This window comes from Taurulus bubalis (genome assembly GCF_910589615.1).
Source record: "Taurulus bubalis genome assembly, chromosome: 3".
Lineage (NCBI taxonomy): Eukaryota > Metazoa > Chordata > Actinopteri > Perciformes > Cottidae > Taurulus > Taurulus bubalis.
The window spans coordinates 16,740,268-16,751,960 of NC_136591.1; the positions used below are offsets into that span (position 1 = coordinate 16,740,268).

The 11,693-nt window shown below is 45.0% G+C and overlaps 3 protein-coding genes across 3 annotated transcripts in view; 2 read left to right on the forward strand and 1 right to left on the reverse strand.

Moving 5' to 3' along the window:
- brf1b (BRF1 general transcription factor IIIB subunit b) overlaps positions 1 to 1,402 on the forward strand; it is a gene marked incomplete at its 5' end in the record, with an annotated part of 33,911 nt that extends 32,509 nt beyond the window's left edge. Inside the window, 2 exons of the mRNA XM_079216052.1 lie at positions 788 to 950; positions 1,120 to 1,402. Coding sequence (XP_079072178.1) covers positions 788 to 950; positions 1,120 to 1,151 — 195 coding nt within the window. The 3' untranslated portion in view covers positions 1,152 to 1,402. The remainder of the gene's footprint in view (positions 1 to 787; positions 951 to 1,119) is intronic.
- Positions 1,403 to 1,592: 190 nt separating this feature from the next.
- Positions 1,593 to 6,105, reverse strand: LOC306734163 (activator of 90 kDa heat shock protein ATPase homolog 1-like). Its single transcript, XM_079215500.1, has 10 exons — positions 6,051 to 6,105; positions 5,840 to 5,927; positions 3,562 to 3,752; positions 3,251 to 3,333; positions 3,039 to 3,156; positions 2,872 to 2,966; positions 2,654 to 2,791; positions 2,233 to 2,334; positions 2,103 to 2,154; positions 1,593 to 2,001 (listed from the first exon to the last, which is right to left on the reverse strand). The coding sequence occupies exons 2-10, from the start codon at positions 5,917 to 5,919 to the stop codon at positions 1,844 to 1,846; spliced, it is 1,017 nt and encodes a 338-aa protein (XP_079071626.1). The 5' UTR covers positions 5,920 to 5,927; positions 6,051 to 6,105; the 3' UTR covers positions 1,593 to 1,843.
- Positions 6,106 to 7,077: 972 nt separating this feature from the next.
- Positions 7,078 to 11,693, forward strand: part of vipas39 (VPS33B interacting protein, apical-basolateral polarity regulator, spe-39 homolog) — a 6,353-nt gene continuing 1,737 nt past the window's right edge. Inside the window, exons 1-13 of the mRNA XM_079214838.1 lie at positions 7,078 to 7,086; positions 8,928 to 9,020; positions 9,122 to 9,227; positions 9,316 to 9,453; positions 9,541 to 9,579; positions 9,687 to 9,751; positions 9,850 to 9,906; positions 10,019 to 10,111; positions 10,200 to 10,233; positions 10,320 to 10,422; positions 10,526 to 10,553; positions 10,648 to 10,721; positions 11,639 to 11,693. The exon at positions 11,639 to 11,693 is cut by the window's right edge and continues 21 nt beyond it. Coding sequence (XP_079070964.1) covers positions 8,928 to 9,020; positions 9,122 to 9,227; positions 9,316 to 9,453; positions 9,541 to 9,579; positions 9,687 to 9,751; positions 9,850 to 9,906; positions 10,019 to 10,111; positions 10,200 to 10,233; positions 10,320 to 10,422; positions 10,526 to 10,553; positions 10,648 to 10,721; positions 11,639 to 11,693 — 885 coding nt within the window. The 5' untranslated portion in view covers positions 7,078 to 7,086. The remainder of the gene's footprint in view (positions 7,087 to 8,927; positions 9,021 to 9,121; positions 9,228 to 9,315; positions 9,454 to 9,540; positions 9,580 to 9,686; positions 9,752 to 9,849; positions 9,907 to 10,018; positions 10,112 to 10,199; positions 10,234 to 10,319; positions 10,423 to 10,525; positions 10,554 to 10,647; positions 10,722 to 11,638) is intronic.

An 11,693-nucleotide genomic window follows, 5' to 3' on the forward strand; every position in this document is an offset into this window, starting at 1 on the left:
TCATTTTCTATTATCTAGAGCAAGCTGACTATTCTCTGGAACTAGTTAGCTATTATCTGGAGCTAGTCAACTAGTCTCTGGAGCTAATTTGGTATTATCTGGAGCTAGTTATGTAGTCTCTGGAGCTAGTTAACTTGTCTCTAGGGCTAGTTAGCTTTTATATGGAGCTAGTTAGGTAGTCTCTGGAATAATTTATCTATTCTCTGGAACTAGTTAGCTCGTCTCTGAAGATGGTTAATTAGCTCTTCTCTGTAAATGGTTAACTAGCTCTTCTCTGGATTAGTTAGGTAGTCTCTGCAGCTAGTTAGCTATTCTCTGGAGCTAGTTAGCTGGTATCTGGAGCTAGTTAACTATTATCCATAGCTATTCTCTAGAGCTAGTTAGATATTATTTGGAGCTAGTTTGCTATCATCTAGAGCTAGTTAGCTATTATCTGGCGCTAATTAGCTAATCTTGATAAAGTAGTTTGGTTGTGAAGGGGTAGGGGGGGGGGCAAAGGACCGTAAACTCAGCCTGCTGTTGGGCTCATTTACTGTTAGCAGTGTCACATTAGCATGAAAGCATGGTGGATAAGATAGATAAATAGCTAACCGTCTGCTGGTTAGCTTTAACTCACAGTGAATATTTTTCAATGATGTCGACTCACAGAAAGAATACATTCATCCCTCTGAGTTGGTTCATGTTGGTCCATGTACCTATGGAAGGGTCTATACGTATATCTTATTATTATTATACTATATTATATCTTCATAAGCATAATTTAAACTCAATGTATTTCACCTCTAAGACAGAAAACACCGTCACCATGACAACAGATGCAACAAAAGAGGCTTCATCTGAAGCGACTCCTGGACCCAAACTTGACAGAAGCTCCGCCCCCGCTGGCCCGCCTCCTGTGGTGGTGGAGGAGGTGGAGGAGGAGTGTATCAGCTCTCTGCAGCTCGTAGGGGGTCAGTCAAGGCTTTTATTCTGAAAACCTAGAGGAAGACTTACACCCGAACCCCGAAACCGTTAACTAAGAAGTGTTAATAAAGTTTTATAGACAGTAAAGTTCATCAGAAGAGGAAACCATGAACCACAAATAGACCGATTGATTGATTGATTGATTGTGTTTTCCAGATTACGGCTGTGAGGAGGAGGAAGTCTTCTAACTCAGTCCTGCTGACCTTTGACCTCCAGTGAATAGGCAGCTCCACTGAAACTGATCAATGTTACAGAAATCATTCATCAATAGTGATAAATTAAACACGTTATATTATCATTGATGAGATTTAATTATTTTGTGATGATCGCTGATCATTTTAATAGATTTTATAACTCACGTTCATATCGTTGTAGCTTTTAGATGTTTGTATTTTTATAATGATCCGTTTGACTGTAAATAGAAAAACTCACATTCCTGTAAAATACCTCTTTAATGCAGTTTTGTTTTTAGTGTTTTTCTTGTGTACTTTTTTTCGTAAATGAATGTGCGTACTTTGTGTATTTTTTACTTTCAGTTACTTTTTTTTTTTTTAAATAGAGAAAGAAAACATTGAGAGAATAAAAAAAATGAAACAAATAAAAATGATGTTGATATTTTATTACTTTATTTTCAGTAAACATTTTATTTTTGATGTTGTAATCTGGGCTCTGATTGGTCCTGACGATAGGAAGACAAACACACTGATCGTCCAAACTTTATTCACACGATTCAAACTTTAACATTTTGGAAAATAGTTGTTTCGTTGTTTTAAAAAAAACTTCTAATAAAGCTGGGCTAACATTTTCCCTGGCCCCAGTCTTCATGCTAAGCTATACTAAGCTAAGGTATGGTCAGACAAGCTCCAGGGGACGGCGTCTCTCAGTATCCGAAAACCTGTTTGATGGCCTGGAAGTAGAACCGGGTCCAGCCCTCTCTGGTGGAGTCCTCCTCCCCTTCAGGGACTCCCCGACACTCCATCCTCAATGCCGTCTCGCCTCCTCGGTCCTCGAGTTCCAGCCTGACGGCGGCGTAGTGTTCTGATGGAGAGACCACAGCAAAGCTCAGATGTCAGATTGTCCCTGAACGCAGCAGCAGAGAAGGTTCTAATGTGTCGTGACCTCATTACAGGAAGACGTACCGCCAGGCCACGTTCTGAACCGCCACCTCATCTCAATCCTTTTGTTTGGTACCTGCGGGAAGGGGAAAGGCTTTGGTTACCGTGGGGATACCATGGTCAGCACTTATTGGTTGAGCAGCAGTGACCTCACCAGCTGTGTGAACTCTCCTCTAACGCTCCCGTCCAACATCTGGAACCTCCCTCCACTCCGCCCGTCCACCTCCGCCACCGAACGGGTAAACACCTGCACAAACTAAGGAGACGGAGGATTACCTGCAGTACTACTACAATACTGTAGTACTACACTGACGAGCGTGTCACTGTGCAGCGTGGAAAAAAAGTGTTACTTGGAAGTACCTATCGATCGGTTCTGGTTTGGCCTGGTTTATTCTGATTGGTTCTGTTCTGGTTCGGCCTGGTTTTTCACTGATCGATTCTGGTTCGGCCTGGTTTTACCCTGATCGGTCTTGTTCTGGTTCGGCCTGGTTTTACCCTGATCGGTCTTGTTCTGGTTTGGCCTGGTTTTACCCTGATCGGTTCTGGTTTTACCATGATCTGTTCTGGTTTGGTACCTCCTGGCTGATGAAGGTCCTGTACAGCTCATCAGGAGAGGTTTGGAAGGTTTCCGTCAGATTAAAGGTGCAGGTTGAGATAGGAACACCTGGGACGGAGGGGGCGGGGCCAGAGGAACACCTGGGGGTGGGGTTTTTCTATTGGATAATTCAAAGAGGTCAGATGTCACTGTTACATCCGTTTCAGCTGAATGTCTGGATGTGTAACTGAAGTCTACCTGAGGTTTACTGGTCTGGATCTGGTACTTCTGCGTCTGAGGTTCAGGTATCTCCGGTTGGTCGGCCTTAGCAAGGATCATTCCTTGACTGAACTCTGTGAAGTCGCTCAGGTTACTACAGGGATCGTCACTGATTGGTTAATGCAGATGCATTCTGGGTAACAGACCTGATTTGAGCTGGCGGACGAACTCGCCCAGAACCCTCCGAACTTCCTGAACGCCGCTTTTCTTTATGAGGCCGAGGAGCGGCGTGTCGGGCTGGTCTTTGCACAAAGACACGGAGATCTGGACGGGAATACGGTTATCAATATGATCATCAATTCAACGATCAGTACAGTGATCAATACAGTTATGGGGATCACCAGGAACAGGAACTAACGTCAAGGTCGTCCATGTCGTTCTCGTCCGAGAGGTTGGACACGTCAAGAGTTCCTCTAAACTTGACTCCGCCGTTGGAAGTTCCTGCAGACAGAAAACAGTTAACATCACAGAAGAAGAGTGTGGATGTCCAACCCAAAGGTGGCTCCTCTTCCATCCAGCAAGAACTGCTCGCCTGACAAATACAGAAGTGTCTAATCTTCACGTGTCACGAAAATATTTTAGTTATCGGAGTTCAACTAGCAACAGGCTTGTTTTTAGCTTTGGGGAGTACTGTTAAAATACTGGGGTTAGTAGAGTGACATCACTGACCCAGCCAGCTGGCCCTCAGCTGCCACTCGTAGAAGAAGAAGAGTTTCCCTCTGCGGTTGTTGATGGAGGATTCTCCCTCCACTTTGGTCACCTCCGTCAGCTGGACGTCGCCCTCTGGCCCTTTAAGACGGACTCCCAGCAGGAGCTCACGGAGGAGGACCGAGGACCACGAGCTCACATCACGCTCCGTCCTGGGAAGGGACATAATAATGTATGATGATAACAATAATATTCATAACAAGCCAGACAATAATAACAAATAATAATATTATTTAACTAATCTCCTCCGCGAATCTCCACCTTACCGTGGTGTAGGAGTTTGAGTGGCTCATATGAGCTATGTTGTCTGGGGCATCAGCCCCTGGCAGTGTCTCCCAAGGCCAACAGGTCTCGGGGGGAGCCCAGCTTTATTGCGGTTAAAAGAAAACTGATGAATAGCGGCCCACGGATTGCATTTACCTCGCCCGGACCAGGGAAACCGGGGTACCGTCCCAGAGCAAGACCCAGGAGGGGAGCTCGCCGGTGAGCCTCTGGTGGCCGGGCTTTCGCCCATGAGCCCGGTCAGGCTCAGCCTGATGAAACATCATGGAGCAACCACCCTGTGGACAAGCATCGGGGTCGGGTGCCATGTAGACCAGGCAGCAGGCCCGGCATGGGGCCTGGGCGGGCCGATCGCCAGAAGTATAGACTAGCTTTGGAGATGTGGAACGTCACCTCGCTAGCGGGGAAAGAAAGTGAGGGGAGTAAGGCTCTGACTGTTTGTGCTTTAACAGCAGCTCGGTGGGGGGAGGGGGGGGTCCTGGAAAGGGTGCCGCCTGCCGACTCCATAGTTCTCCTGGGAGACTTTAACGCTCACGTGGGCAGTGACAGAGAAACCTGGCAGGGGTGATTGGGAATACCCAAACGTGTAGTGAGGGTGAACTGGGAATGTTTGGCGGAGTCGGTGAAATTCACCGAGCTGTGTGCGGCTACGGATGATGTTATGAACCCAAACACGAGGGTGTTTGATGTTCCAACATTTTTGGGACTTCCGCAACAAGTATAAAGCAGAACTAGTGGTTATTTATTCCGTAGTCGATACCGAAAAAGATAACTATTTTTCACGGAGAGAAGTGACTGAGATAAGCCACGCCCCCTTTGTCGCACCGCGATTTGTTTTTGGTGTGAACACCCTCTTTTCACTCACGCGACTAAACTGAAGCGGTAAGCCCGACGCGACAATTCGTGTCGCGTTCGGTGTGAACATCCACCATGTAAATAACCACTAGCTCTTTTTTACTGTGGCAACCCGGGGACTTGGAGGCAAGATTCAACAATAAAATACGCGACTCAGAGACACTAGTGTGCCAACAAAAAGTGTCCTTTAATAAATAGGTTTGGGGTGAAGGGAGATGGGGTTAAACTCAACAAAAGGTTCCTCCCGGTCGGGGTCTTCGGTCTCACTAGCAGCGTCCTTTGCTCTGGAGGACAGATCAGAGGAGAGCGGTTTAGCATATGGGTTACCTCGTGTCCGTGCAGCTCCTCTCCAGCGGTTCAGGAGATCCTATTAATCTCCGGCCCAGTCTCTCCCTTCTTCCTCCCAGCTCTGAGGATTTATGCTCCCTCTGATTACCTGACGGGCTGCAGGTGGGTTCAGTGCCATGTGCCGATTGGCTGCAGCACCTGCATTGGGAAGTACCTTCCCCCGACCACCTCCCCCAACCTGAGCTTGGGGATCCGCCCCCTGCGCGCTGTCTGCTCCTCCTTTCCTCCTGGTTTGCCACAATACATGTTGTGTAAATTCCACATACGTCGGAACATCAAACTCCATCGTGGCTGGGTTCATAATATTATCGTAGTCCCATAACTTTGCGTCATCCGATTTTATCGACGGAGTTGGGATATTTCAACTCACGCGAATTCGTGGTGCGTCCTTCGTCTGTTCCCCCCGCGTCAAAAGTTCTGTTTGCGCCGCCCAATGAAAAAAAAAACTTTTTCGCAACCTATCGTGTCTGTGCATTGACTTTGCGTGTAATCTGGTCGCGTGAATAATTTGCGCCGCGTTTGGTGTGAACGCAGCATTAGAGAGAGATAAGGAGATGAGTTTCCGCCACTGAGACCCGATTTAGGATAAGCAGCTGATGGATGGATTATTAAATCACAATAATTATATTAAATTACAATAATAAAAGCATTAAATAACAATACAAATACTAAATAGTAATAATAAATAATATTAAATAACAAATAATTGCAACAATTCAAAATAATAACAATTATAATAATAATAATTACAGACCAGTGCCAGTTGTTGACGTTGGTTCCGTCCGCTCTCTGCTCGACGATCCATCGAGGATCTCCTTCGCCCCATTTAGCCATCAGGAGTACTGAGTATATTTATATTACTGTATTATTATTATTTATATATATATATATATATATATATATATATATATATATATATATAGTATAGTATAATAGTACTGCTGTACGATTACAACTGCACTTACTGTAGTATCACTGCTGTACTTACTGTACTTCTACACTGATCAGCTGTCCTTAAATGTCTCCTGAGTCTCTGACTGTTCAGCTGAAACTTAAAACCACGTCGCTCTGTCTACTTCCGGTGTAGCTTTTCAAAGTAAACCTACACAATCAGGATGCAGCCATGAACAATAACACTGTGATAATAAGCGTTATTACTACAGCTCTTTTCAAAACAAAGGCAAACTAAATCAGACCACTAATAAAGATAAAACATTAAATAGAATAAAACACTAGGAATAATAATATAATATTAAAATGCAACTATAGTATTGTAGCGACCCTGTACTGGTGCCTGTCAGTGGGGAGGGGTCGCTCGATCACCTCTCGCTCTCTCCGGCCAATCATGGGGAGGCAGTGTGCTAGATGGTCGGGTTGCGGCCCTGTGATTGGTGGAGCAGAGGGGAGGCGGGGTGTTGACCTGCGGGGAAACGGGATGGTCAAGTGTGTGAGACTTGTAGTCAAGTAGCAACGGGGTGTTGTTAGCTGTTCTGTCGCTTCGGTGTTGATGTACCTGAGTCTCGCCAGCGTTGTGGACAGTTACATGAATAAACCTGCATTGCAAGGAACCCAGCGGTCTACTAGTCGTGAGTGTGGACGCTACAGTATTAAAACAGATCAGACATTACAAACTAAATTAAATTACTCATATACATCAAATATATGTTTTATTTGTTCACACTTTACATTTTTATATATTTGTATTGTTTGAATATGATTGTATATAATATTAACTGGTTTGTTTGATTTAAATGTAATCAATGATACATTTTCTCCTTACACATTTTTATTCTGAAATAAAGTGTTCATTTTTTATTTAGTTTTTTTTTATTTTAGTTTTACGTCATAAAAACGTCTCTTAATATTTTGATCGGATAAATGTATTTTAGTTTCCTGCTGATCACTTCCGCTGTTTCATTGTTGACGACAACTCCCAGCAGCCTTCGCGCGGCCGGAAGGCGTAGAGCCTCCGCCACAGAAGAAGAGCAGCTCCCACTGAAGGTAAAAACAGCTGATTGATTCTGATCGATTATCGCTTTTCAACAAATATCTGTTGGATCAAAGAACTCGTTCTTTGTCCGCGTGAGGATGATTTCCGTTCCCGACGTTTCTCCACATGACACCAAGAGTTACATCCGGGTAAAACCCCGGTGTATTTATGAGACTACTAGCATGCTAACACAGAATATACAAGTAAAAACACAGATAATATACACAGAATACACAAACAATGCAAGTAAATACACGGAATATCCACACAATACAAGTAAATACACAGAATGCACACAATACACAGAAAATACACAAAATGCACACAGTACACACAATACAAGTAAATACATAGAATATACATGTCTTGTTGAACACGTCATAGCTAATATAAATACACAGACGCTCACAGAGCTGGTCAGACTTCAGTAGCTGTGTCTCTGATGGTTCCACTGGTTCCAGTTCCTCCATCAGGTCGAGTCTTCATACCAACAAACAACACCCTCCCGTCATCAGATGTCTGTTACTTTATCTCTGAGCAGGACGCAAGAGACGACCAGACTGTGGGGTCACTTCTGGTCAGTCGGTTCCTAAAGGCCGCACAGAGACCTGGATCAGGAGTCACTGTGCGGCCTTCATGGGACTAGAAACTGGTGTTGACGTCTTTGTGTCCCCTTTGGACAGAATTGAGATGGTTGTCTGCATTTCTACCGGCCGTCACATCAGCAAAGATAGCGGGTGAACTCCAGTGAGCCAGATGTGAATACGTTAGTACCCGGATGGTTCAGGAGTTAATTCAATTCAGTTTATTTTGTATAGCCCAAAATCACAAATACTAATTTGTCTCGGAGGGCTTTACAATCTATACAAATAACATCCTGTCCCAGGACCTCACATCGGATCAGGAAAAACTCCCCAAATAAAGATAGTAAAAAAAACTTTCACAGGGAAAACAGGAAGAACCCTTCAGGAGAGCAACAGAGGATGATCCCTCTCCCCGAATGGACAGAAGCAATATATGTCATGTGACCAGAATGACGAACGTAACGGAGTTACAGCACATTCATATGACAGAAATTATTCATATAATGAGTAGTAGGCATGGACCACGATCCAAATAACCACGATTCATGTCAGCAGAAGGAGGTAGAGAGGAGGGGCATCAGCAGGGCCATGTCAGGAGACAGGAGGTAGGAGGCAGGTAGTGATGGCGAGATGAAGCTTCCTGAAGCATTGAAGCTTTCCATCCAATTGGTTCGCTCATGGGCCGAAGCTTCATGGGACTTCATTCGCTCTACTGCGCCACCAAGTGGACAATACATGTAAAACAGGCAGAGTGATCATAACGACACCATGACTTTGGTGTGTAAAGCTTTGAATTGAATACAAGAGTGAATGATGTTTGTGTCGCCAATACATCAATTATTAACTTATTAATAGTGTGTCTGTCTTCATGATATAATGGCGGGGTCAAAAGTGAAAGTGGAAACAAATTGGTGACAATGTTGTGATGTGACTGTGGTTCAGTTGTTATCATACCCGTCTTTCAATCAGAGGATCGGAGGTTCGAGCCCCTCCTCCGCTAGCCCATGTTGATGCGTCCATTTTATTCATTTTTATAAAAATACCAACTTTTCCACAGTGCTGGGCTTTTTCAGACCATTTCGCCTGCTTTATAAAATACCCTTTCACAGGCACAGATGAAGCTGGGTACAGAGAGGACAGGGGGAAATCCATTGCGTTTCGCTGCCCCTTATATTTCAAATCGCACGGCAAACCCACAAACCATTTTCTGAATCAGCCTCCTCCTCCTCCTCCTCCTCCTCCTCCTCCTCCTCTCTCTGTTTGTCCAGATGATGAAGAGTAAAGCAGACGAGGAAGACTACTGGAACAGCTCCAAGTTTAAAGCCTTCACCTTCGATGATGAAGATGACGAGTTCAGCAGTGTAAGACCCAAATCTACACATACCTGTACAGATGCACCAACGGACACGTGTACTGACACACTGGCGTACTGACGGACAGAACTTCTGTTTGTGTTCTTCAGTTAAAAGAGTCGAAGCGAACGGTGAACAGCATTCGCTGCCTGGTGGAGGAAGACGATGATGAAGAAGAGGTGGAAAAGGTCAGCTGGAGCGGAGAGCCTGTCGGCAGTAAGACATCACTAGTTATTCAAACACGTGTTTAAATGGTGTGCTGTGATTGGCTGCAAGGTTAGGATCACTTCCTGTGTCTGCTCAGGTATCTCCTGGTCGGTCAGTGAGACGGCAGCGTCCAATCAGAGAGCGGACAGAGAGCCCACCTTCCCCAAAATCAACACCGACACAGTGGCCATCAGCAAGAGTCACTCAGGGTACTCTCTGAGCTCGCTGTTCAAAGGTGAGACAGGTAATGGACAGGTGACACAGACGGGTGACACAGGAACATAACTGAAACACACTGAAGGTTAAATCTGTTTCTCTGCAGGAAAAACTAAAGGAGGAAACTTCCAGTCGTTCACAGACTGTGAGTCTGAACTACACTCGAGGAGTGAATGAATGTGTGAATATATGAGTGAGTGAGGTAAAGAATAACTGAATGAATGGATGAGTCACTTGTTTTCTGTGTTTTAGCGCTCAGCGATTCGTCTGCCAGACTTTACGCTCCAGAACTCCGAAAACCCAAATCTGAATACAAGGTAGCAACAATTAAAGACTGATAAACTGATTATAGACTGAAGATTTTTATCAGGTTATTGTTTCTGATGTATTAATGATGTCATCATGTTGTGATCAGGATTATGTCAGTGATTGGTCGCCTGAAGAAACGGTCCACAGAATGCAGCAGGGAAAGGTAAACCACCTGAGAGGTAGTATTAGTGTGTACTAATACACATGTTTTTAACTGTGTCTCAGTACCTCACAGAGGTAGTATTAGTGTGTACTAATACACATCGTGTCTTCAGGCTGTGTCTCTGGAGAAGTTTCGCTCTCTTCAGGACAAGCTGCTGCTGCTGGATTTCTCAGTCTCTGCACACGATGGAAACGTCATCACGGCTGTAACTTCATTCCTATTTTGATCGTCAAGAATTTAAAAACCTTTGATCACTTTATTAAGTTACTGACATGCTGCTTTCTTCCTTTCAGGTATTAATTTATTTAAAGAGGACTCTGAGTAAAGGTGAGCCTGTTGATTCAGACTCTGGATCAGTCTGACCTGGTTCTGGATCAGACCCAGTGTTATTGACTGTGTGTTTTCCTGCTTAGAGGTTTTGTTTCGCGAGCTGGAGTCCAGACAGACAGCTCTGAGACATTTGATCCACTACCTAACTGAAACCAGAGACCAGAGGCTGCTGCTGGAGCTGCTCAGGTACTCGCACCTGAACCTGTATCTGTGAACACCTGGTCATACCTGGTATGATGTCCATGTGCAGTATTTACCTGATGTGCTTTCTTCTTCTGGTCCTCCTCAGAGCTCTTGGAAGGACGGAGGATGTGGCGGTACGTACAACACATCAGCAGTACACATACACAGTACACAGTTCTAGTACTAAAGTATCAGTGGTACACATGTCTCACCTGGTTCTTTTTCCAGCTGTTGCAGTATAAAGAACACCTGAGCATCGCTGATGAAAACAAGAAGCGGGACTTCTTGAAAAGCTGCCTCAGGTGAGTGACTCCAAGTATACAAGAAAGAAATTTACTTTACCACATATACAAATACTCTGAACTAAGGAGGTTTACTTTGACATATCAAAGGTTTACTTTGACATATCCGTGAATCTCCACCTTAACGTGTTGGAAGAGTTTGAGTGGCTCAGTGAATCCTGGGAGCTATGTTGTCTGGGGCATCAGCCCCTGTCTGGGTCTCCCAAGGCAAATAGGTCTCGGGGGAGCCCAGACTAAGAGCGGTTCAGAGCAGACTAAAGCGGACTAAAGCCACCTTGCCCAGACCAGGGAAACCCTCCCGGAGTCAGACCCAGGAGAACGAGAGGGTCGCGGGGAGTAAGACTCGAACTGTTTAACTGGCCGGGCTCAGCCTTAGAGATGGGGTAAGGAGATGAGTTTCCTCTGTAGGGTCCTCCTAGATCACTTTCCACCAATCAAACCAGTTGGTTGAAACATAAACAAAGTCCATCCGGGGAACTTGGAGTTGAAAAGAGTCAGCTGAGGTGGTTCGGGCCTCAAATCAGGATGCCTCCTGGACCCCTCCCATTAGAGGTTTTCCGGGCACTTCCAATTGGGAGGGACCCCGGGGAAGACCCAGGACACGCTGGAGGGATTATATCTCCCAGCTGGAATGGGAATGCCTCGGGATCCCCCAGAATGAGCTGGAAAATGTTGCGGGTGAGAGGGGAGCCTGGGTCAGCCTGCTGGGCCTGCTGCCACCGAGACTCCACCCCGGATAATGGATGGATGGACTTTGACATATATACAAATACTCTGAAATTATGAACTTTACCTAATATACTTTTATACTAAATCACATAAAGGTTTGTCATGGCATGATGATGTCGTCAGTGACATCGCCAACTGTCTCTGCAGCTGTTTGTTGTTTAGATTTAGATTTGTTTGTTTGTTTCCAGCCTTCCTTTTTCCCCAGAAGACTCTACTCATGTTCAGGATCACTATACTCTGCTG

Coding starts and splice junctions, on each gene's coding strand:
- LOC306734163 (XM_079215500.1), bottom strand. CDS start 5,919: ATGGCTAAATGGGGCGAAGGAGATCCTCGATGGATCGTCGAGCAGAGA. Junction 3,334..3,561: donor GCTGAGGGCCAGCTGGCTGG/GTCAGTGATGTC, acceptor TTCTGTCTGCAG/GAACTTCCAACGGCGGAGTC. Junction 2,155..2,232: donor GAGGAGAGTTCACACAGCTG/GTGAGGTCACTG, acceptor CCCTTCCCGCAG/GTACCAAACAAAAGGATTGA.